Genomic DNA, 25,846 nt, shown 5'->3' with positions numbered 1-25,846 from the left:
ATTTATGGATATATTTGGTTGATAAAATTTTTTCAAAATAAAATGATAAAAATATGAATTTTTTTATGGATCCATATATTAACCCATCTAATCCATAACCCACTTTGAATTGGATTAAATTAGAGATTTTCTAATTGGTCAAAATAATGATATGATCCGCCTCACCCCATCAAATGGCTCACCCACCACAAACTCATTTGACAACTCTATCGGGACTATACTCCACTAGGAAGGTATTAAATTGTCATGTAGATATCCTTAATTTAATTTCTATCTCTAATATATTTATCAAGATTAACGTACTGAATTTCTGAATCGACCACTTGATGATAGACAATTCGGTGTTGCTGGTTCATTCACGCCTAACGGTCCAGAATAAAAATAATTTCATATTTAATTTTATTTCTTTACTTCAATAATTCCTCAGGAAAAAATGGGTCCACGGGGTTGTTGGAATGACGGGCCCCAGCTCATCTAAACATCACAATCTACACTTCACCCGCCACGACCGCCCTGAGATGGACCCCGCATTTGCTCATGCACTGGGGTTTTGGGAACGGGTAACCAGATTGTAGGTCGCACTTCTCGTCAAGTAATTGCGTTAAAATGGGCCATCTCGTTCTGGGACCCACCCACCGGATCTCGTGGATCCCTCGGCCCCACTCCGTACTTCTCAAGCCATATGCCACGTGGGATTCACTGAGAGGGCGCGCTGCCGTGGCCCCTGCGACTACGCTGCGGACGGGATCCCGTGCAGAGTGAAATGACGATCCAGCCCATAATCCTCAAATTAAATAATATTTATTTATTTATGCATTAATTAGAAGTCGCAGAATTATTATTATTTTTTTTAAAAAAAAAAAGGGCAGCGTAGGCCGCGTGTAAACGACCGGCAGCGACCTGGAGGGGCAGCATGGCCAAATCCGAGTCGGAAAACTGCTTCATGGTTCAGGTCACCGCTCCGCGTTTTACGGTCCGTTATGGCGGTCAGATTACCGCCCGCCTCTGTTATTTATTTCGAAGAAATAATAAGAAAAATGGAGTTGCACCATTAAAAAATGGTTCACGCCTCTGAAGTCTTGATGTTTTCGGTAAAACTACTACATTTGGCTGGCGCATCACAATTGTACGATCTAAAGGAGAGGAAAGAGAGAGAGAGAGTAGAGGAAGGAACTGAGAGGCTTCCTTGAGGCATTCGGGCGAGGTCGAAGTTCATCATCGATCGAAGCAAATGAGTAAAGGGAGGAGGTGGCCGTTTCGCCATTAATGGCCTGTTTCGGCCGAAACAGGAAAGGAAACAGGGAAGCAAACGGCAAAAAGGAAGAAGGAAAAGGTGGGGAATTAATACTCTTTGATGGCAAACGAAGGGAGTTCCGGCGGCCATGGCTACCAGCAGCAAGCGCAAGCCCAGCAGCATATTTCCTTCGCCATGATTCATCATCCTTCTTCTTCCTCCTCATCCATGCACGAAAGCTTTATGTACTATTGTGCAAGCCAAGTGTTTTAGCTCAAGAATTCTTCTTTTAGTCAGAAAAGAAATTCCAAAGTCTTACTTAGAAAAATGCTTTTTTTTTAAAAAAAAATTAATTCTGGTGCTTTTATTGTCTTCAGATGACTATTAAGCACATATTTCTGATAATTTTTAATTTTGGGGCTGCAGGAGAAGCAAGGAGAGTAGTGGAGCTTATGACTTGGGAGAGCTGGATCAAGCTTTGTTCATGTACTTAGATGGGCAGGATCACTCACCGCAAGAACAAAGACGTCAGTCTCTTATTTTCTCTCAATTTAATTATGTGATATATCACATGCTTAATCATCCAGTTGATCACGTTCTAATTTCTTCAGATATAAAATTTCTTCTTCTTCCTCCTCCTGCTCATTGATTTTGTGCTCTGATCAATGCTTTCATTCATCAGCAATCAGTAGATTCAGCATACATATCTATTGGAACAAAAGCTGATCCGAATTATTCTCCATTTAGAGAGTCATCTTCTCTGATTCATTTAATAAATGCTTGAGAGGCTTCATGTGTGCAGAGACTCTGAACATTTTCCCTTCTCAACCTATGCACGTAGAGCCACCCTCCAATTACAAGGTATGCATGCTGAACAGGAACACAATTAATTTCCTTGCAACAATTTCTCTTCAACAATCAATCCACAGGGAGGAGGAGGAATAAGTTTGGCATCTCCATCAAGCAGTGGCTCCAAGAAGTCTAACTCAGAGCAGGCCATAGAGTTGGCCAGCTCCAAAAAAGACCCTCCAGCAGCGATCAAGGTGCAACTCTTATATATCTTTCTCACTACATGTTCTTAAATTAATGTATATGTATATTTGTTTCTGGTTCATGTATGACTCTAGAAGGAAGGAATTAACAGAAGGGGAACAACTGGTGCAGATCATCAAGAAGTAGGGCCTAAGAGTACACCAGACCCTAAAGTGAGTTTTCACATATGCAATTAATGTGAAATTAAAGTCCATTTCTTTTGATTTGTTGATTTTTGGGCAGATCTTGAGAAGGCTGGCTCAGAATAGAGAGGCGGCAAGGAAAAGCCGGCTGAGGAAGAAGGTGAGCATGCATGCAGTCAATTAACTCAAGATTAGCTGAGCAATTAACGTTGATGTATTAATTAACTCAACGTTATTTTACAGGCTTATATTCAACAACTAGAGACGAGTAGGATCAAGCTTACTCAGCTAGAACAAGAGCTTCAAAGAGCGAGATCACAAGTATGTACACAATTAACTTGAATTGTAGTGGAAATTTTCAATTAACTTATGTGTGTTTGATTCAGGGATTACTATACGGCGGCGGAGCTCTCCTCGGCGATCATGGACTCCCCGCCGGCGCCAGTGGGATTAGCTCAGGTGCGTGAGCTAATTAATGAAGATTTAAGTTTGATTCCATGAACTAATTAAGCTGAGACTGCGTTAATGGTAACTAGATGCGGCGTCGATATTTGACATGGAGTACGGGAGGTGGGTGGAGGAGCACCACCGGCTGATGATGGAGCTGCGGGCGGCGGTGCAGGAGCACCCGCCGGAGAACAGGCTGCGGATGTTCGTGGACAGCTGCGTGGCGCACTACGACCAGATGATGAGCCTGAAGCACATGGTGATCAAGACCGACGTGTTCCACCTCCTCTCCGGCACCTGGCTCACCCCCGCCGAGCGCTGCTTCATGTGGATGGGCGGTTTCCGGCCATCCGACCTCCTCAAGGTATGCGCATCTCCGGCCATATATCTCTTAATTAATTAATTAATTCCCTAACCATTCCATCGTCTGCATGCAATGCACGGCTCAATAATGTTACAGTTGCAACGTAACCATTAAACATTTGATTAACATGCAAGAGGACAGTTGTTTAGCAAACCATTTTAATCAAATTTTGTTCGATTCTAATACTAGTTAATTGATTTCTCGCGACTGAGATCACATTCCAGCCGCCAGTCCTTTTCAGTGCCCAATTAATTTCAATTAAATGAATTAAAGTCAATTGAATGTTTGTAATTGACTCATTCAGATGCCGTTGAGCCACATCGAGCCACTGACGGAGCAGCAGATGCTGGCCGTGTGCGGATTGCAGCAGTCGACACAAGAGGCGGAGGAAGCACTCAGCCAAGGCCACGACGCCCTGAACCAGTCCCTGCTGGACGCCATCACCGCCGACGCGCTGAACTGCACCTCCGACGTGGCCAACTACTTCGGCCAGATGGCCGTCGCCATGAACAAGCTCACCGCCTTAGAAGGATTCGTTCGACAAGTAAGCAATTGATGCACGACAATAGATATATAGCTAGACACGTACAAATTATATAAAAGTGAATGTAATGCATGGCGCACTGCAGGCGGATAACCTGAGACAGCAAACGCTTCACCGGCTTTACCAGATACTGACGACGAGGCAGATGGCGCGGTGCTTGCTGGCCATCGCCGAGTACTTCCACCGTCTCCGTGCACTCAGCTCCCTTTGGGTAGCTCGGCCAAGACAGGAGTGACCAGTCGTTCCTTCCACGAGAGGAGTCATCGATCAAGGCTAGCTAGCTAGCTAGCTATTTCTTGGTATGCATAACATGCGCGCATGCATACGCCTAAAATACTGCCTGAGTGCGTATATCTCTTGGACACCGAGAGAAGAATAGAGATCCATTTTCTGTATTGTTTGATCATTGAGTGATGTACAGAAGGGGTATAATATAGTGGACTAGAATCTAAAGCTAGATGATGCGGTGATGAGGGCCTCATCCTGTGAAGGATAGCTGTCACGATGGCTCAAAGTCAAGATGATCAATACTTAGATATCATCGATCGGTCGAGCTATCATGCTCCGACTGGGGAGAAAATTCTGGTTTGACCCCGCTTTGACATAGGGAGGTGTCAAATGACCGACGTTTAATGGAGTATCGAACGCTGGACGAAGGAAGAAATGGTGTGCAGAAGCCGGGCCGAGCAGCTACCCCACTCGGCCTAACAACATATATACTCTGGTATCCATCGACATCCTTTTGGGAGTTAGTGTCGCCGACACCGGGCATGGACAACCAGAAGATCGTACGATGGAAGCTTCCACTGTCACTTCAGAGATATGCTTGACCCGTTAAGGTACGGTTTCAGAGACATTTTACTGACAAATCTTTTTAGGAAAACTTTGGGAAGCATGCTCTCCTTGGAGAGCGTACATGCGCACTACAGGAGCTCTATATAAAAGGGGGATTCAAGTATCAGTGGAGGTACGCAATACGTGATAGACACTGTTCTTGCTATTGTTTATTCTTGTTGCTCTGCCTTCTACTTCATCTTCGGAGACTGATTTAAGCGTCGAAGGGCCAACGGCAGAGACCCATTCCCGGGCTCAGCACTGACGTAGTCTGTGTTACAAGTCGGAGCGGAATCTACAAGCCGTCAGTAGGAGCGCCACATCCTCAGCTTTCCATCTCATCAACTTTCGAACATGATCATATTTGGCGCCGTCTGTGAACTTAATCTACATCCGAGTTGAGAAGATGGAGGACGCTGGACGACTCATAACCGTGATGCTCACCAAAAAGGAGCTCGACATGCTCGTGTAAGCCCGAGCAATGAAGATGTTCAAGCAGCAGCAACAGCGGGCACTAGCCAATCGAATAGTACAACAGCCGACGACGTCGGCAGCAGGAGGGCGAGTGAGATTGGAAGATTGACCGGAACCAGTTTTCGTATGGGGGCAGAATAGAGGGCCGACTGGTACGCAAGGTGAAATGTCGTCCGTGCACATCCCATTCCATCGCGTCTTGTTCTAAATCCTCTTAAAAATAGCTCAAGCGAACTAGGAAAGAGGGTCATCTTCGGACGACGCTCCCGTTCGGGATTCACGAAAAGGAAAGGCGCCCAGAAGTAGGGGTGAGCAGTCAATCCGCCAAACCGACCAACCCGCTTATACCGACCCGAACCGAACCGAAAAAAATGATCCGCCGGATATAGGGCCGGATGTAGGGTCCTAATATTGCATTATCTGATCTAGTAGGGCCGGATAGTGTTTTATCCCAATAACCGAACCAACCCGATCCGATCACCCCTACTTATAGCAACTAATGTTGATAAGCTGTTACACGTTGTAGTAACTACTGCCGATAAGCTGCTACACGTTGTAATAGTTATTTCCGATTAGCTGCTATAACGTGTAATGAGTAATGTCTATTATCATTTTAAAATTTTTTATTTTTTTTGTTATATTTATATTTATATTTTATATTTCATTGGATATAGGGTCGGATATCCAAATAACTGATAACCCGTCGGATATCTGAAACATAAGAACCGCCGGATATAGGGTCGGATGTAGGTCCCGATTTTGCATTATCTGATCTAGTAGGGCCGGATAGTTTTTTACCCCAATAACCAAACCAACCCGATCCGTGATCACCCCTACCCAGAAGTTACGCTTCGCCTGAGCAGACCAATTTGTAATTCTCTCAAGCGATCTTGTGTGACCCTCTACCCCAGCACTATACCCTACTGGCGATCGGGGAATACAACAGAATGACCGATCCAAATGATCATCAGTATAAATTATGATAATGCAGTGACGCTGCATCAGTACACAGATGGGGTGAAGTGCCGAGTCTTTCTCACTTCCCTCTCTGGCTCGGCGCAGTGCTAGTTCCGAAGGCTGCCGGACGGATCAATACGTAACTTCAAGGACTTCCGAGCTGCGTTCCAGCACCATTTTGCTAGCAGCGGACACTATCAGAAGACGAGCGTCAACCTGTTTGCCCTAAAGCAGAGGCCCAATGAAGCGCTCCGAGTGTACATCAGGTGTTTTGACTAAGTAGCCATGGATATCCCCTCGGTCTCATCCGAGACAATGATGAAAGCCTTCACTCAAGAAGGCCGAGCGAAATAAACTCTCCGCTCGAGAAGAAGAAAACAGAAGCAACGTCGGCCGAGGAGAAATAGGCATGATCGCCGTTGGGCCGATTGTCGGCGACTTTAATAGAGCCAAGAAGTCGTATGCTCAGTGAATGGAAATCCACGCTGTAAGATGTATTAGAGAGAAGGCAGAAGGGCTTGAGATCAGCTTCGACCCCAGCGATTTGAAGGTAGTGGAGATCTCTCACGACGACGCACTGATCATCCCTGGCGATAATTGCTAATTATACTATAACGAAACTTTTATTATACGCGCTGATGTTCCGCACTGATACCTCTCGTTCCATCCACGAGAGGATTCATTGAGCAAAGCTAGCTAGCTAGCTAGTTCTTGGCATGCATAACATGCATGCACGCATACACCTAAAATACGGGCAGGGATCCTCTGGTCCAGGATCCCTGGACCATCCCTGGTCCCTTTTCATTCATTGGTTGGATGAACTGGATCCCACCTATTTAATAGGTGGGATCCAATTCATCTACCCAATAAATGAAGAGGGCCTCTTTTGGTCCAGAATTTTCTGGACCAGAGGATCTGGCCTCCTAAAATACTGCCTGAGTGCGTATATCTATTGGACACAGAGAGAGGAATAGAGATTCATTTTCTATATTATTTAATGATTCAGTGTAGGCTGTAAATGAATCAAGCGTTCGTGAATAAGTTTGGCATCCGACTTGGTAAGAGCTTATTTATGTTCGTTCAATATATATAAGATTAATTAAACAAACAAGTTTAACAGTTTGTTAAGTTAAATAAACAAGCTTGAACACATATAGGTTGTTAACGTTCATAAACAACGTTCGTGAATAATAATGTTCATGAACAATATTCATGAACCATATTAATTAATAAAACTCTTTTCAATATACTAAATAAACAATAAAATAAATAAATAAATTTAAATTATCAAGCTCGATAACCAATCAAACAACTAAAAGTTTCAAACAATCAAACAAGTTTGAATTGAGAGCTTGATAACATATAAATGAACCAAACTCGAATCAAGCTCAAGTCAAGTTCGAACCAAGCTCAAGTCAAGCTTGAATTGAGAGATTGATAACAGCTAAACGAACCAAGCTCAAGTCAAGATTCAAACAATCTCAAGTTCATGAAAAATAAACCAAGTCAAGTTTTAAGATTAATTTTAAAAGCTTGATTCATTTTAAGTTCGATTCAACTCGGCTCGACTTGATTATCTTATCAAACAAATTTGAAAATCTCAAAACTCGATTCGATTACCGTCGTAATTCAGCGATGTATAGAATGCGTATATATGATATAGTGAACTAGAATCTAAAACTAGCTATGATTAAGATGGTGTACTGCTCTCGTCTGCCACCGTCACCGTGGCATCCTCGTCGTCTGACTCAGCTCCGCCGCCGCATCGCCGCGGACACCCTGTCGGGTGTTCCTGAATCGTTACCTCCTTTGCATGTTGGCGGCCCCTTTTTTTTACTCCATCGGCGCTACCCACACACCAACCTCGTCTTTACACCGAGCCACCTGCTCTTATTTGGCGGGTTCCACGGCGTGATCCAATTGAGCATCGGGTGAAGCGGGTCTACGTGAATACGTGATGATCTCACGCGGAGCCCGAATCCCTTAATAATCAATGGCAATTTACGGAATTTATCACTCTCTTTAATACTATAAACTTTATTCAAAATTTATATTTATCAAAATATGTATTTAATTTCTAATCGATTTTAAAAGTGCTCGATTTAATCGACTGCGTTAGTAATTGATTATAAAATTTTCTATAGGACTATCGTAAATCTAGATTTGATTGATGCATCAGTGATCTTAAAACATTTAATATCTTAATCGAAATATTCTAATTCATGTATGGAATAATGGAAGCATGATTATACTCGAAAATCGGTAAAGACCGAACAATTATCTTTAATTTTAATTATTTTATTTACTCTTTTCAAATAGTGTGAGACAGTCATGGTAATCGCCATGATGACAAATTTAACCTCTTGTAAAAATGATTACACTCAAAAAGTTATGAAGAGTATAATAAACTTGATTTGAAAACGATTTCAAAGTTCCTAAAGTTATCAATTAGTTTTGATAAAAATTTATTGATTCCCTAATATGTTCAAAATTTTAAAATCTTGAAATGATTTAAATCAAAGGAGTCTTAACAACTCATTTATGGTACTTGATAAGTGACATGCCTGACCCCACATGTCATCCGAGTTGATATATGATGAGATGCTTGTCACATGAGGTCGCGGGGTCAAAACTCAGGATAGTCGGGACATAAATCCCCGGTTCCTATGTAACTCACTCCACCTGCCACATGCTCGGGTGCGACGGGGGCGCTGGAAGCGTTAGGAGCGAACGATTTCGTTTTTTTTTGCCACTTGATAAGTGACATACCTAGGTCATCTAATGAACTTAAGTAAAATTCATGGTTCTTAATGTAGACAGTAGAATTTAGGCATGAGAATATGATTACACTCAAAAGGAAAATTCAAGGGGATGATAAACTTGAATTGAAGAATTTTTGAGATACTTAAGGTATCCTTCTATGTGTAACTCTGCTCTCAATATGAATTTCATGGCCTAAATATATAGCTATGAGTTTTTGAAATGGAGACAATTTTAAGATGTTTTTATTACAAGCTCATTATAAGATTTAGATCTATTATATTCATTTACAAACACCATCAGAAAATTTCTAGGACTAGTATAATTTATAATTTAGAGCATGTCAAATTTTTAAAATTTTAATATAATTATTAATAAATTTTGATCAAAATTCATGGGTAATCTTCTACTCTTTAGAAATATCACAAATCACAATCATTCTATTTTTTACACCTTTCTCAGCATAATCATATGACAAAAGGTGATTCATTCATCCTCAATCCCCGCCAACTCGTCTCTAGGTCAACACGAAGGAAGTAAATTATGAATGACTACTGGCCATTAGTGTAAGTGGCCAAGGCTTAAGGGAGGACATGCTCGGACATGCTGAATTTCAACTCCAAGATTTTATGTTGTAATATCCCATGATTTAATTACCGCACTACCCGAGAAAACAAAATTATGTAGGATAAATTTTTTAAATGACTGACCTCATAACCGAATGGTCTTATACTCCAAAAATCTCGTAAGAGATTTTTTTTAGAGACACAGTAATATTGTGCTGCTAAGAGAATCCGAACACGATATCTCATACAGTAAATTTTTATACTACTAAAAGGACTTGAACTCTGCACCTCAAATAATAGATACAAATGTTCTTATCACTAGGATAAAGACACATTAACAAAATTATGTAGGATGTAGGATAAACTTTCTCAATATAATCATATGGTAAAAGATTAAATTGTTACTCCCCTCCCGCCGCACCCGACCCTCACAACTTTCTCAATATAATCACGCTCTTATGCACAGATTTAGATATTAAATTTTTTATAGTCGAATGATATGACAGATCAATCTTACTACTTATCCACAAATGAAGCGTAACAAAAATTAATAATTGATTAGAAAAGTCTATTGGATACACAGTAATCTTAGTCAGAATAGTTATAATAGAAATTAGATATACATTTTGATAAATATAAAATTTGGATGAGCAGTTTTTATTAAAGAAAGTTGACTATGCGATTATCCAATAATCATTATCTTCTGGTTTCACGATCGTTAACCTGACCGGTCGGTGCTTTCACCGCCGTGATTTTGAAATTTGAAACATCTCCCGACGCAGATCACGGCGAGGACGGAGGAGGCGAAGAAGGTGCAGGGAAGAGGGATAGCGAGGGGTGCGCTCGCCCCTCATTTCCCATTCCAAATCGAGTCGATCGATCCAATGGCGGAGTGCCCTGCCGGATTCGTGCGCAGCTAACAGGGCGGATAGACGCTTCCTCTGATTTTTCATCCTCTCGACGGCGAAAGGAAGGGCGAATCCTTTCCGGTGAGTAGTTCCTCTCCGCGATCTCTTTTTTTCCCCCTCCGCGTCGTTTATCGTGTGTCCCGATGTGCTTTTTTCGCCTTTCTGAAAAAAATATCCAGTTTAAGTGCGCACCTCTGCCCTTCGTTGTCTCTTCTCGGTAGTGGTTTGTTCTCTGGCGAGAAAGACGAAAATGGTGATGTTGAAAAACCGTACTCACCGCCAAGTGCCTAACAATGAAGCAGAGAGTGATTCTCTGATGGCTTCCACAACATGCTTGCCAATTTCAAAGAAAGTGAAACAGAAATCTACTACAGTGAAAATGATGCTCACTTGCCGAGCATTACCACCTACCTGAACCTGTTCCTAACAAAAAGAAAAGGTTTTTCCTAAAGACCACACGAAAGTAGATGCGAAGCATCCAAGATCACACAAATTGTAGATCGAATAGAAAAATTCCACTGAAAGCTGCTTTGCTTTATGACCACACTCATCCACTTGCATATAATTAAGCTTTCGGCTAGTGAACCTAAGATTCACCTTAGGCCAATCTCTGTCTCGAAGGTGGACATGCTAATGAAAACCTACGAACGGGAGGGGGAGGGAGGCATGTGCGCTCGGTTGAGCTTGCCGTGAAAGATGGAAAAAATATTCTTGTGATCTTCTGGAGTAGGCACCGTGCCACCGTCCATGCAAGATCAATTTGTCAAACACTGGGACTGCATCATTTCTTCCAAAAATTTGTGGTGTAGACTTGGTTCAGTGTACTCCATTATTCCTCTTGCTCGCTTAGTGCTTGACCTTGCCTACTTACTAAATGCTACTTGACTTTTGAGTAATGGGAGGAGTGTTAGGTTTCAAGTGAAATTAAAAATAAAAATACATAGCGGAAAAAAAAAACCAATAGGGATCCATACGGATTTCAATTAATCGTTGGGGTAGAAAGTTACCTCTGGAGTGGAGAACTTTTATTAATTTGGAGAGTCGAACCAATCTAAGCGGAATCAATGCATTCGTGCCTCTATGATATTCAGATGAGCATAGTCATTGTGAGACTAGATGAGCATAGTCATTGTTTGTCTTACGAGCACAATTGAAGTATCATGTATTCATACTATAGTACTAGCTAGTATTTAAAGTGAGATAAAAAAATCTAAACTTTTAAGATTGAAGTAAGATTATGTTCATAATCTACTCAACCTTTTAGTCTTATCTAATAAGACCATATACAAAATTAAGCTTGGGTATATAATGTAGAGCTTGTTTAAAAAATTCAAATAAATATTAGATTAATAATTAATCCAACAATTTTAAGATTTAATTAGATTAACCAAGTAATTCAATAAGAAATCATTAATCTAATAAGTTTAAAATTCAAAATAAATTTCAAACTTAAAACTCAGGCTTATTTTATTTTAGTCATACTAAAATAAAATAAACTCTAAAATTGTTGTGTTATCGGTGTGCCACTTAATAAGTTCTTGTAATATTGATAGTGATTTTAAAATCTCATTTTAAAAACACAAACAATAAGTGATGTCTAGTAATGTATCATGACTATCCAAGTGATGAGAATGTCGTAGATTCAATCTAATCCATGACTATTTTATTATATAATTTAGTCCTTTTGTTTATGACATCTAGATTAATTTACAAGGCGCGGATCGTGTCATACTCTCATCGAAGTTTTTTTTATCTCCAAGTAAATTACTTAATCAAATAAGTTTAATATCTCATACTGACTTATTTAAACATGGTCATACATTTAATAATTCTACATAATCAAAAGACTCATACACATCACTTATGTTATATGGACGAGACAAATTTCATCTATATCATTCACATTCTTCCGTATAACTTTCCCAACGAATGATTTTATAATCGATCTTATTATAGGTAACGTTTGTTGATACTTAAGTACACAAGTCTTTATGTAGAAAATTGTAATGACTTGAGGTCAAAAGATTGTTTATATTAATAGTCACTATGAGTACATTGTTAATATTCATATTACAATATATCAAATATTCTCATAGCAGATTGATTTAGTATATATTCTTTAATATATACGATATATTATATCTATGATTTGTAAGATTAAATAATCGGATACATGCTACTTTTAATGTATTAATATTATCTTTATATATTAATACTTGATTATGAATTATTAAGTAGTATTCTATATATTTATAATTTTTCACAATCAATTCAAATAATTAATATTTTATAAAATAACATATTATTTTAGTATATTATTATATTTATTTAAATTTATATCGATATAAAGTAAATATAATAAATATATAACGTTGTCTCTTATTATGTTAGAGATATTATATATCTATTATTTGTGCTATATTTTTGGGAGAGCATATTATTTGGATCGTTTTTTACGGTCCAGAGAATGATCCTTTTGTCAGTATGAATAATCTCCACATATTTTATAAATGAAGGTCATCCATTCTCTTAATATATGTAAAAAGATCATTCCTTGAATCGTAAAAAATGATCCAGAAAATTCGTGTGAGTACCTAAAAAAACTAGAGAGAGAGCGCGCATTTTTCACGTGCATACCTAAAGGATGGTGTGTGAGAGTGATTTTCTCATGTAAATACCTAAAGGTTTCATATTGCATTAAATCTAATTAATTTGTGTGCGACTAAGACGTGCGCGCATCAAATTTTTGGATGAATGATCACGATCGTTTAATACTGTCAAAGTTCAAAGCTATAAAAGGAGGCTCTTATCTGGGAAGGCCCATCTCAACCGATCAATGCGTCTGAATTTTAATTTTAATAAATTTTTAAATTCTATAATTTTATTATCTCCAACTCTTAACTGGATTATGATAATTGCCCAGTAATTTAAGTTTTAAATAATAAAAAAAAGTTTATAATTTTCTAATTTAAAGAGGCCAAAGTGATCTCCACCAGCATATTATTATTAAACGCCTGCTTCGCAACCAAACCAGAGCAGGCCTGACCATCGGCGCCTCTCGTTCTCATCGATCTCTTCTCCCTCGAGCCTCCCTGCACCCGCTGCGCAGCGAGCCATGCCGCACCTCCTGGCGGCCATGAGGCGGCTGCTCCCGCAGTGGCCCGGGAGGCGCCACAGCGCGCGGGTATTCGACGAGGAAGCCGCCTCTGCCAGCGCCTCGCGCCGCCGCCCGTGGAGCGAAGGCCTCTCCGCGCTTCTGGCCGTCGTCCGGGCTCCGCTCTCCGCCGCCTCCTGCCTCGCCAGCCGGGCCGACGAATTCCCAGACGCGGCGGGCCGACTCCACGCCGCCGAGCTAGGCGACTTGGTGGTCGGCGAAGCCATGCGCTTCGTCATCTACCTGTAGATACTTCCCCGCCTGCCTTCTCTCTGTATAAGTTAATCATTACGGCATAAGAAAACATTTCTAGTAACTATTCTGTTCCTTCAGCTAAATTGCAAATCTAAGTGAAAAAAAAAATTCATCTGCCGTTCCATTGGAAGTAAGTGATGCAATCCGGTGGTGATTTCTGACAAGGCGATTAGCTGGAACTCACTGGTGGAAGAAAGTGACTAAAGAAACATATGCAATTATTTGGATACATTTTGCCTTTCTGCTTTGCTGAGAGTGAAAGAGGAATGGGCATTGGGCAGAGATAAGACAGCTGCAAGTGCAAGTGCAAGTGCAAGTGCAAGTGGAGGAGAAAGTGAGCCGTGCAAAGCAACTGCTTCAGTTCTTGAAAATTTATTTAAGTTCGATTACACCCTAGACGTCTTGTTAGCGTAGGAGAGGAAGCACCGAAACAGAGTGAAATAGCTTTCTTTGCCTCTGCGTGATTTAGTGCGTTCAGTCAACTAATTTGTTTTATTTACCGCTTCAATTTAAATTCTTAGATTTAGAAAAAAATTATTAAAAAAGTTTATTTTTAATATATTAAGATAAGAAGTGAAGCTTCCACACAATAAACACTTTTTCTTCTCGTCTAGATTTTTAATATATTATAAGATAAGAAGTGAAGCTTCCACACAATATACACTTTTTCTTCTCGTCTAGTGATTGGATTGGTAAAAGGCCAACCCGAGGGACCAGTAGGTCTTATCCACTTATGAAGCGCGTAGCTTCTCGGGTTATTTAATTAAGTATAAGTTCCATTTAGCTTTAAGCCAATGATACAAGAAACTATTTGCGACTTGCAAGCAACTATTCTCCGTCACTTCTCAGACAGCGTAATAAAATTCTGTTTGTGGTTTAAATAAGTTTTATCGAGTAAAATATTTAATTTATTTATAAGCATCGGAATTTTTTACATGCATTTTAAATTTCAAGCTAACTTATAGATATCTATGAATTTTAGAGAAAATTACATTTTCATTCCTATAATTTACATCTTTTTCAATTTTAATTTTATTATAAGTTAATTTATATTTTTAGTCCTGTAATTTATAATATTTTTCAATTTCAATCCTTTTTGAAGTTACATCTTTTTTAATTTTAATTTTATTATGAGTTAATTTATATTTTTAGTCCTGTAATTTATAATATTTTTCAATTTCAATCCTTTTCTTCAAAGTTTAAATTTTTCAACGGAAAATGATAAGTTGTAAATTGAATTTGGGGATTTTGATTTTTTATGACTCGTGTGTTTTTTATATTCCAACCACAAACTAGATATTTTCCTTGAAAATTTTCAATTTTGGAGGAAAAAAGATTGAAATTGAAAAATATTACAAGTTACAGGACTAAGAACGTAAATTAACTCATAACGACTAAAATTGAAAAAGATGCTAGTTACAAGATTGAAAATGTAAGGGGGCGTTTGGTACGCGTGTTTTCCATTTTCATTTTCTGGAAAACGCACGTTTTCTGAAAAACGGTGTTTGGTTTACGTTTTCTGCGCGCGTTTTCTAAAAAATTGGCTATCGTTTTCTAGAAAAATAGAGAATGATAAAAAGTCGTTTTCTGTTTTCTAGAAAACGCGCGTTTTCCAGAAAATGAAAATGACTTTTTGTCATTCTCTATTTTTCTAGAAAACGATAGCCAATTTTTTAGAAAACGCACGCGGGAAACGCAAATCAAACACCGTTTTTCAGAAAATGTGCGTTTTTCAGAAAATAAAAATGGAAAACGCGCCTACCAAACGCCCCCTAATTTTCTCATTAATTTTAAGTGGCAAAATGAAAAAGAGTTTGAAAATCCAGTTCAAATATAAGATAGTTGTGGGGCGTAAAAGTAAAATCATCCCATCGGCGTTGCCGAGCAAAGAAGGTTAGCCCTTTCTGTCGCCCATGGCGCCGGCCCTTCTGCTCCTCGTCCTCGTCCTCTCGGTCTCCTCCGCGCCGGACGCTTCCGTGGCGCAATCTGACATCGGGTACATCTCCGCTGTGATATCCGAGTCTGGTCTCGCCTTCGCCAAGGACCTGCTCGTCGAGCGGGCGATTGACTCGCTCATCCCGCTCCGCCTCCACGACATCGAGAAGTCCGTGCACATTCCTTTGATTGGATGGGTACACATGCGCGCCGCCAACATCACCCTCTCATCCATCGACGTCTCCTCTTCCACGGTCAAGCCTGGGGAGTCCGGGATTGTCATCGTCGCCTCCGGCGCCACCGCGAGCTTGAGCTTTGATTGGTCGTATTCTTACAGTAGTTGGCTTATCCCTATCGAAATCTCTGATAAAGGAAGGGCCTTTGTTCAGGTACCATGGAAGAGAAACCAAGATATTCATAGATTTCTTATTTCGTAGTTTTTCAGCTTTCGTGGATGGCAAGAGATAGGTTGAGTTTACGTTTAAATGAGGTGCATGTGAACTGTTTATCATCTTGATCTGTAAAAATTGCAGTGATGAACACATTATTACTTCATATTTAGCTATTGCCTCATGAATATCAGTTTTTTGTAGTTTTTTAAGACGTCATCTCCAGATTGCCTTTTCCCTTTCTTTCCATAAAAATGTTTTTCTTCTTTTGAATACCATAGCTCCTTTCTAGAATTTAAGTATTTGATTCTTGTTGCGGATCACTTTTGATTTATACACCTTTTTTCTGCTTTATGAAGCAAGGTTGAAGGCATGGAAGTTGGGCTAACCATGACCATGGACAGAAAGAATGGAACACTGGAGCTGGCTGTTGCACAATGTGGTTGTTACATGGAAAATTTAGTCATAACTTTGGATGGAGGAGCATCTTGGTTCTACCAAGGGTACATGGTTCATTCATTAAGGGCATCAATATTTAAATTCAACTATGTATACTATAACGATTTTTGTCTTAAGATGCTTGCATGTTCCAATATTGAGAGAGATGAGATATACATCTACTTTGTGCGTATTGCATAATATAATCAAACAAGATCACCTAGTGCTTCATGAAAAGGCCAATAGAGATGGTATCAGAACACATGAATCTCCAATATCCACAGTTTAAAGATTAGGAACCAATGGCTAAACTTTCTGGTCATTTAGAACAAACATAAACCTATCTTCTGTCACGTGCTCTTTCAGTAAGTGGTCTTAGTTGAACATTTGTTTCCTTTCGTTAGAAAGTTGTTTATATTCTTGTTCATGTAAGGGAGTCTGTTCACTAAAACATCTTGCTTTCTCTGTCCATACTTTTTAGGTTTGTATATGCTTTTGCAAATCATATCCAAATTGCTGTAGAAGATGCAATTACACAGAAGATTGTCGAAGGGGCACAAAAGCTTGATTCATTACTTCAAACTCTTCCAAAAAAAATTGATGTGGACAAAGTCTCTGCTCTAAATGTCACATTTGTGAATGACCCAATTCTCACAAATTCTTCTCTTGAGCTGGATATTAAAGGCTTGTTCATTTCATCAGACAAAACTTATGCTCATAATTACCTTCACAAGATGTCTAAGCTCTCATATACTTGTTACGGGGAACAAAAAATGCTTTCAATTTCACTGGATGAAGCCGTGCTTAATTCTGCATCTGTCATATACTTCCAGGTAATCTTTACTTAACATCAGTGAACTCCGTGGCCTATTAGTATGGCTAGTTCGTGAGCTATTTGGAAGGCTCTTTGTTGGTTGATTTCCATGGCCTATTAGTAGAGTCAGCTTGAGGGAATTGTTTCTGTATCCTGCTGTCATGTCTATGTGGGCTTAACCATTCACAAGTTTGGAGGTTCATTAATCAAATTTCAGGCTTTAACTTGGAAAAAAATGATGGCATCTTGAATCTGTGAAAGACTTCTCTGTCTTAAGTTTTTTGATTTGGAATTTATTAGGTAGTTGTCCGCTAGTACAGCAGATAAATTATTTTGACCTTAGTAATTTTGTGTTTGCATATTTAGGCTGGTTTGCTGCATTGGATGGTTGACAAGATACCTCAGCAGTCTCTTCTGAACACTGCCAGCTGGAAATATCTTATTCCTCAATTGTACAAGAAGTACCCTAATGATGACATGGTACTGAACATGTCAGTAACTTCTCCTCCAGATGTGTGGATAATCTCACAAAAACTTGGAGCTGTTGCCTTTTTAGATATGACTGTTATTGTCTTGGATGGCGATGCAAGAACTCCTGTTGCATGCATATCAATGGTAACCATTTTATCTCCATTAGATTCTTCCTTCATTATATCTACTACATGGTATGCTACAATATTTTTGTTTCTTTATGCCACCTTGATGCAGTGAGATAATCTGTCTAAATTCAGAATATCTTCTTGATTATTGAAATCCGAATTATTACAGAAATGTTTAAATCGAGATGTCTCTTTGTTCAATTGAATGGGAGCTAGATTAAGCGTCAATGTAGTTACATGAGAATATGCTTTTTTTATTTGCGTCAAATTATCTAAATTAAGAATAACTTCATCAAGTTATTTGAATCATAATTTGGACCTTTCTCTGGAGGTCTTTTTCTTTAAGTGCATTACTTTCTACTGATGATAACAGCTTATTGACCTACTTACTGTTTCCTCTGGACTGTCCTGGATCATTTGCTTCATATGGCATTTGTTACTGTGTGCCCGGATTCATGAATTCTCTGGTAGAGAGGAATCAAGGTGGAATTCTTGGCTGAGCTGTGGTTTAAAAGAAGTCCCCAATTGCAGTAGGAGTAGCTACTTGTTTCATGTCTTCAGTTTGAGCTTCAGATCCTAAATCTCCGTAAATGGGTATAACTGATTAAGGTGACCATTTTTGTGTTGCAACCACAAGTTGTGATACTCTCCTTTTGTTATAGCGTCACCACTTCAGAATATAGGAAAGCTAGTCTTGAGATTGTCACTCTATCGTACAGAAGCTCTTCCTATAGATAAAAAGATATCACATGTATTTCATACGAGAGGGGATCCCTTCATATAGGAAAAATAACTATCCAGCACCAACAACTTAAAGTTTTGTTTAAAATTTTTTTCAGTGCCATGTGAACTATGGAGATTATGGTTCATTAACTTCATTTGTCACTGAGGTATAAAATATTTATCAATTTGCAGTTTTCTTAGAACTATAATATTTAGACTCTGAAGATCGACAATCTGATCTTATGTTTTTTTTTGGTTTGTCAATTCTATTACTCAATGATAACCTTGTTGTTCCTTCTTAGCTGCAATGCAGATTACCATAGTTCTGCTACAGACTATCCGATGTATATCCTGTGCTGTTACAATGATTATTTCTGCCACCATATATATGCACACAAATCTACTATTTCAATTTTTCCAGCAGTTAGCTACCAGCACCATTCTTATGAGAATTTGTGTATCTGTGCTATCGGGCGAGAATACTCTGAGTATTTTATTTTTTACATCATGAATTGAGTTTCTTACTCCACTTCCCAGAAATCTTAGTTTGGATTTTCAAGAAACCATTTCTTCCATATAGTACGTATGATATGGAAACTTGCTCTTTTTAGGTGGTTAATGTCTCTGGAGCAGTCACAATATCTGGCAACAATCTAGCTGGTCAAGTTGGGTTAGATGACTTCACCCTTTCCCTAAAGTGGAGTGATGTAGGCAAATTTCATATGTCCCTAATACAGGTAAGGTTTGATCAACTGATATCTTGCTTCTTTTTGGAATTATGTAACCGAATGGTATATGTGTTCTCTTATCAATGAGATTCTCTTGTTGCAAATCTGAGAGAGAAAAAAAATCCACCTGTGTTAGTTTGTCCATGCCAATCATAATCCTGTGATAATTACACAAAAAATTATGAACAGTTATGTCCATTCGTACAACTGTGCATCATAATTTCATATTGAGAGTAACTGAGGGATGGTGGCATCCATTAATATGAAAATGACCAAGCTGATACAGAGGCTAAGTTGTATATTTCCTAACTTGAAGTTGTGGTATGTCTATCTGGTCGAAATATGTTACTAGTCATTGCGCTCTCTTATGCTGCTCAATGCCCTTTCCATGCGATTCACAGGAGTATGGAGCACATATGGTCATTCAAATTCTAACAACATAATTTCTCATGTTTCTTTTATTTGTTTTGTAATATTATTGCAATTTTCTAAAAATAAAATCCAATTATGTATTTCTCTGGCTACGATTTCACTGTTGCTTTGCTTCATTGGTGCAGGGGGTAGTGCGGGTTTTTCTGAACACAGTATTCCTTCCATACGTAAATTTGCAACTTCGGCAAGGATTTCCTCTTCCAATTATCAAAGGTTTCACCCTCCAAAATGCAAACATCCTTACTACTAGCTCAGTGATGGTTGTATGTTCTGATTTGGTGTTTAACAAGTCGATCAGTTTATTTTCTTCTTTCTAGCATTGATTCATCCACCTCACGGGAAAATACACACGTCGAAGGGAATGGCTCTTGCGTTTGGTATACACAAATAAACATCATGTCTAGTTAGCTCGTTTAGGGTTTGTGTACCTTTACTTTAATGTTCTTCCATGTATATTTAAATTGTACACCATCTCTTCTTGTAATTAATATTCTAGATTTAACTTGTTATACTTGTCACAACTGGGACTACACTAGTTGATGCAAGTGATAGATTAGATATATGCTCTTTGGTTAATTAAGAAATTATGTCTCCCTTATAGTAGGTTAACTATCATCATTTAGATGTAGGATCGCCCATGCTTTACCATATAGTTTATTATTATTATTATTATTATTATTATTTTGATAATTGAGTTTCGTCCCATTAATTCTAGAGGTAGACGAACTTCTTTGTTGATTCAGCTATTGAATAAATGTTTTTGATAATTGAGCTTCGTTCAATTAATTCTTAAGGTATACGAAATTCTTCGCTAATTCTTCAAATCGATGGCATAGGGGGCATTCTTGTTCGGTTCATATGGCATATTGTCTGTCGTCCTTAGCTTACCGTGAGCAAGCAACTAAGTTATGAATCGATGCTTTGGTAGTATACAAAGCTCTTAGTCAAGTGGTAATTACTTGTTTGATATGTTTTCTCTTCATATATATCTTGAACTGTAGTCGTTTGTATTGATGTATAGAGTATAGACATCTAGAGATTAATAATTTTGTGATCCTTTGGTTTTTTTATATATACTAGTCATCGCGCACACACATTACATATATAATATAATGCATGCAAACACGTAAATTAATAAATATTTATTGTCACGTAATTAAACAACATTATTCAATGTTAGTGATACGGTGATAAAAATAGATCCCCCAAAAAGCGGGTCAAAGCCGGGAGGACCAGTTGACATGGAGGTCAAAGTCAAACGATCAAAGACGTAGGGTCGGACGATCCTAGAATTGTTGACTAGGCAAGGTTGGCTGAGCATGCCTCACAGCGCCGGTCTGACGTGAAGGGCCGGTCAAACCATTCGAACGATCGTCCTTCACTGCTCACAGATGGGATTTGGAGCTAAGTACTAATTTATCCGGCCCACCATCCTAGCGGATCAAACACAGTGCACCTCTCTAACAATATAACGAGTGAAGAACAAGTTGGTAACTACATTCTAGAGGGCCAAGCTGGCAAGCTCCCACCCGAGTGGTGGCCGGTCGGCATATAGCGGAACCCAGATACCGATTATATCGTACTCTTTTGGAAGTTTGTGTCGGAAAGGACAGAGAATATCTCGTCGGTAAGTCGCCCTTTAGAAGCTTCCAGCCTGTCAAGTCATATAGATTTGCGGGCTCATTTAAAGAGAGGTGTCAATGGCACTTTATGGCCTGTTATTTCTCAGAAAAGCTTTGAGAAATGTGGTAACGCTTTGACATACGTGCATAACGCAACAGTGACACTATAAAAGGGATCTCATCTACAGACAGAGGTATGCGATGCTATTTACTACAATTCCCGACTACTTTTTTCTTCAAAATCGATAACTGACTTAAGCGTCGGAGGACTAACGCCAGGGACCCCTTCCCAGACCCGACACTAACACTTCTTGTGTTGCAGGACAGCGTAGAGTCTTCACTGAGTCAGCAGCAGAGCCACGCCCCCCTAGCTCACCGCCTTCATCGATTTCGGACAGGAATAGCTAATATGATTTATTTTATAAAAATCTAAATCCAAAAAATAAAGTAAAAAATATGTTATTAATCATATCTCAAGTTATGTAGCAAGATATCTTATATCACTCGAAGAACCTATGAGATAACCAATGAAATACAGAGATAGATAGATGCAACTATGATTTTTTCCGAAGATCAATGAGATATAGATAGATTGATGTGGCTGTATCGATATGCAAAAGAGTCGAAACAGATGGATTGATGTGTTGTAATATAAAAGGATAAGAATGAGACAGTTGTAGCAAAAATTAGAGAAGGAGAGGGGAGTAGAGAATGATAAAGAACTAATGAGGATTGAGGCGGTAAGAAGAAGTGATACAGATAGTAGAATTAGGTTATGCGTCTATGATTTAAGAAAGAGAAAAAGTTGAAATTACTAATAAGTCTTGAAATTATTTTCGATGTGAAAATAAAAAAGAATATTAACATAATTTAATTTTGGATTTTACTAAATCAATTGAGAGTTGATTATTAAAAGGTCTAGATTCTTAATTAAATATTAAGATTTACTTTCCAAAAAAAAATTAATTGTAGGTTATAAAATAACTAGGACAATCATATCTTAAATATGTCTCTATTCGTCACTAGACCTAACCCCGAGCAAGGTCTGAACCGGACCCGTTACTCGATTACTGGGCCTGAACCATAAGAGGCCTCACTTCAATGGTCAAATTTACAGCACCATCGATTAACCAGACCTATACCTAGGTAACGGGTCTGAATCGTAACCGCTTTGAATCTTAACCTTGCCGGACAAACACGTGCGTAGAATGAGTTCGTCTGTAAAAGAGGAAGAAAAATCAATTAAAATCAAAGGAAGGAGTACAAAAGTCGCATACCTAAGCTGAACGGAAGCCGGGTGCGGATCGGACTCAGGCTGAAGATATACAAGACACCCTCCAGCAGCAACTTATAGATGTTATACTTCTGACCGACTAACATGGAAGCTGCGTTGAGGTAGTCCGATCAACTCTTATACTGTTTCAAGTGAGGTTGGGCCGCCACTTCGAGCTGCCAGTGTGTCGGGAAGTTCGGCCGCTCGGGAAGGCCTATAGAAAAGAAATATTCCCTCCAATGCTTGTTGGAGGTCGATATTTTGTCGAAGAAAACTAAGCTCACTCAGGCTTGGAAAAGAAAAGTTCCCGGCTCAGACAATTTCAGATAATAAAATTAATGAAAAATCCGGGGAGTTAGAGAAATGTCGTGCAGGCGAAACAGGATCACTACCCTGCACAGCAGCCGAAAGGAGTTTGGTACTAGTTGATGAAAAGAGATACGAAAGTACTTACGTACGACGGGAAAGAAGGGGTGAATAGGAAACCACATACCGACGGTAAACTGATCCCTAAAGAAACAAATGCAGTCGGACGACAGAGAATTTGGACGATCGGAAGGAGAAGAGAGGACAACTTTGTAGCCGGGAGGAAATTCAAACACGACTGTCAAACTCTCAGCGTCACCGGCATCAAACCAGGACTCAGTAGAGGCATACCAGAGCCCGAGGACGCCGACAGGCGGCTGTGAAGAGCTTGCCATCGAAACTAAAGTTCAACAGAAAACAGGGAAGAAAGCCGACTCGGGAAAAAGGACTACAAGCAACGAACAACTTCAATCAAAGGAAGATGAGGGCTTACGAGAGATCGTAGAGATTGTCGGAGAAAGGGTGATGGAGCAAAGCGCGGCAAGGATGACGACGACGAGAGGCTCGTAGACGAAGACGACGACGTAGAGTGCAGAAGACGTAGGCAGGCGATGCTTATAAACCCCGAGGACCGCCGACTGGAGCCGTCCGATCTAAGTCGCAGAAATCGAGACATAGATGTGACCGTTGAATTTAAATCTCTAAATGTCACATCGATATCCTGTCACGTCAGGCGTGTCGCTGCAGCGGGCATGACATGTGGTGCATCGCCACGGGCTGACATTTAATGAGGACAATTAAATGGCATGGGGGCGCACTCAGCCTTAATGCGAAGAGATTTGCACGATTTTTCGAAAATCTGGGTGACGTAAGTCAGGATCGCGCTCACCCAGAGAAGCCCAAGAAAAGATTGCCAAGTGTGAATGCTCGTTGTGCCTATCGGCTTAAGGGGGGCAAAACTATGGTTGATCTACAATCCTCAATAGGCTTTTCAGCAAAGAGTGGTCACATAGCCAACCGTGGGGTCACGTTAGTTCGATCAGAGGCCAAGAAGTATTGAAGTCGATCGGGTGAAAAACTTCACAAACAATTTTGTCCAGTCAGTCGAACTTGCAGTCTTCTTCGACTAGACTTAAAAGGGAGGCATGTGATGCAATGATGAGGAGGGGCCCTACCCCGCGGAAGATAGCTGCCACGGTGGAGGTCAAAGTCAAGACGGTCAACGTTTGGATATCATCGGCTGGTCGGACGACCATGCCCTGACCGGAGGGAGAAGGTCCTGATCCGCCGCCACCTTCGACACGGGGAGGAGTCAAACGACCGACGCTTAGAGGAGACGATGTGTGGAAGCCGAGCCGAGCGACTTCCCCGCTCGGCAAGACAGCAGGACTTAGCATTGGTAGAGCGAAATTTCTGCCGAGCAACTACCCCACTCGGCGAGGCAACAGGACTTGGCATCGGCAGAATGAAACTTCTGCCGAGCGGCTACCCCGCTCGGCGTGGCATCAGGACGCAACACAAACATAGTAAAATACGGCCAAGCGGATGTGGCATAAGCATGGTCGGGTTCCGGCCGAGAGGACGAGATACAGGAACAACGAAGTTTTGGCCGAGCAGCTAGCCCGCTCGGCCTAGCAGCATACTTTCTCTGGTATCCATCAACATCCCTTTGGGAGTTAGTGTCGTCGACACGGGGCATGGACAACTAGAAGATCGTACGATGGAAGCTTCTACTGTTACTTCATAGATATGTTCGGTCTGTTAAGGTATTGTGTCAATGACACTTTACTGAGAAGTATTTTCAGGGAAACTTCGAGAAACGTGCTCACCTTGGGGAGTGTGCATGCGCGTTACAGGAGTTCTATATAAAGGGTGGGGGTCCAAGCATCGGCGGAGATATGCGATATTCACTGTTTGTGCTACAGTCTTCTTGTTTCTCCTCCTTATACTTCATCGTCGGTGACTGACTTGAGCGTCAGAGGGCCAACGCCGGGACCCCTTCCTTAGCTCAACACTGACATCATCTGTGTTATAGGTCAGAACGGAGTCTACAGGCAATCAGCGGGAGCGCCACCTCCCCAGTTTTTCATCTTTTTTACTTTCGAACAAGATCAATAACTAAAGAGGCTCGTCTTGCGCAATTTTTTGAATCTGAGCTCAAGCTTGGCTATTTAAGCTACACAAGCTGAGATTTGAACATTTAACCTCTGTTTACCTAATAAAACACTCTTACCACAAACACCTTCTCAACTTATTATTTAGTTTTAAAGTAGAAATTATTTTAAATATTAAATTAGCTTGGCTCGAGCAGGCTCGACGAGCCATCAAGCCAGTATTAAATGGGCTCAAGCTCGGCTCGAATATTAAATGAGCCTCGAGCTTGGCTCGACCTCGACTCAACCTCGGCTCGACCTTGACTCAACCTCGACTCGACCTTGGCTCGACCTCGGCTCAACCTCGGCTCGAGCTCGGCTCGACCTCGATCAACTCTGAGCTCGAGTAGAGCTTTGACCGAGTTGCTCGCAAGCGGCTTGACTCATTTACACCCCTAAGATGGATTGATACGGCTGTATCGATATGTAAAAGAGTCGAAATAGTTGAATTCATGTGTTGTAATATAAAAAGGATAAGAATAGGAAAGTTATAGCAAAAATTGGAGAGGGAGAGGGAGAGGGAGAGGAGAGAATGATAAAGAACTGAAGAGGATTATATTGAGGTGGTAAGAATAAGTGATATAGATAGTAGAATTAAGTTATATGTCGTGATTTGAGAAAGATAAAAAGTTGAAATTACTAATAAGTTTTAAAATTATTTTTGATGAGAAAATAAAAAAGAATATTAATGTAATTTAATTTTAGATTTTAATAAATCAATTGAGAATTGGTTATTAAAGATTCTAGATTTTTTAATTAAAC

The 25,846-nt window shown here is 39.9% G+C and overlaps 2 protein-coding genes across 4 annotated transcripts; both read left to right on the top strand.

Moving 5' to 3' along the window:
* The first annotated feature begins 1,070 nt into the window (after window positions 1-1,070).
* On the top strand, window positions 1,071-4,222 carry LOC122053155 (bZIP transcription factor TGA10-like). 3 transcript variants are annotated; one of them, XM_042615067.1, is made up of 11 exons: window positions 1,071-1,479; window positions 1,661-1,761; window positions 2,037-2,095; window positions 2,164-2,277; window positions 2,365-2,439; window positions 2,510-2,569; window positions 2,653-2,730; window positions 2,796-2,868; window positions 2,946-3,220; window positions 3,525-3,764; window positions 3,850-4,222. In XM_042615067.1, exons 1-11 carry the CDS (start codon window positions 1,355-1,357, stop codon window positions 3,997-3,999), a joined length of 1,350 nt encoding a protein of 449 aa, XP_042471001.1. In that variant the 5' UTR covers window positions 1,071-1,354; the 3' UTR covers window positions 4,000-4,222. The 3 variants fall into 3 exon arrangements, with proteins under 3 accessions (XP_042471001.1, XP_042471000.1, XP_042471002.1); XM_042615066.1 differs by having other exon boundaries at window positions 1,072-1,479; window positions 2,362-2,439; window positions 3,850-4,221; XM_042615068.1 differs by lacking the exon at window positions 1,071-1,479 and having other exon boundaries at window positions 1,917-2,095; window positions 2,362-2,439.
* An 11,308-nt stretch (window positions 4,223-15,530) lies between these two features.
* LOC122053154 (putative BPI/LBP family protein At1g04970) lies at window positions 15,531-20,251 on the top strand. Its single transcript, XM_042615065.1, has 6 exons — window positions 15,531-15,996; window positions 16,360-16,499; window positions 16,916-17,267; window positions 17,615-17,863; window positions 19,182-19,307; window positions 19,856-20,251. The coding sequence occupies exons 1-6, from the start codon at window positions 15,586-15,588 to the stop codon at window positions 20,045-20,047; spliced, it is 1,470 nt and encodes a 489-aa protein (XP_042470999.1). The 5' UTR covers window positions 15,531-15,585; the 3' UTR covers window positions 20,048-20,251.
* The last annotated feature ends 5,595 nt before the right edge of the window (window positions 20,252-25,846 follow it).

This window comes from Zingiber officinale, chromosome 3A (genome assembly GCF_018446385.1).
Source record: "Zingiber officinale cultivar Zhangliang chromosome 3A, Zo_v1.1, whole genome shotgun sequence".
NCBI classification, from domain to species: Eukaryota; Viridiplantae; Streptophyta; class Magnoliopsida; order Zingiberales; family Zingiberaceae; genus Zingiber; species Zingiber officinale.
The sequence above is the reverse complement of the archived record's forward strand: the minus strand, read 5'-3'. Positions and strand labels throughout refer to the sequence as shown.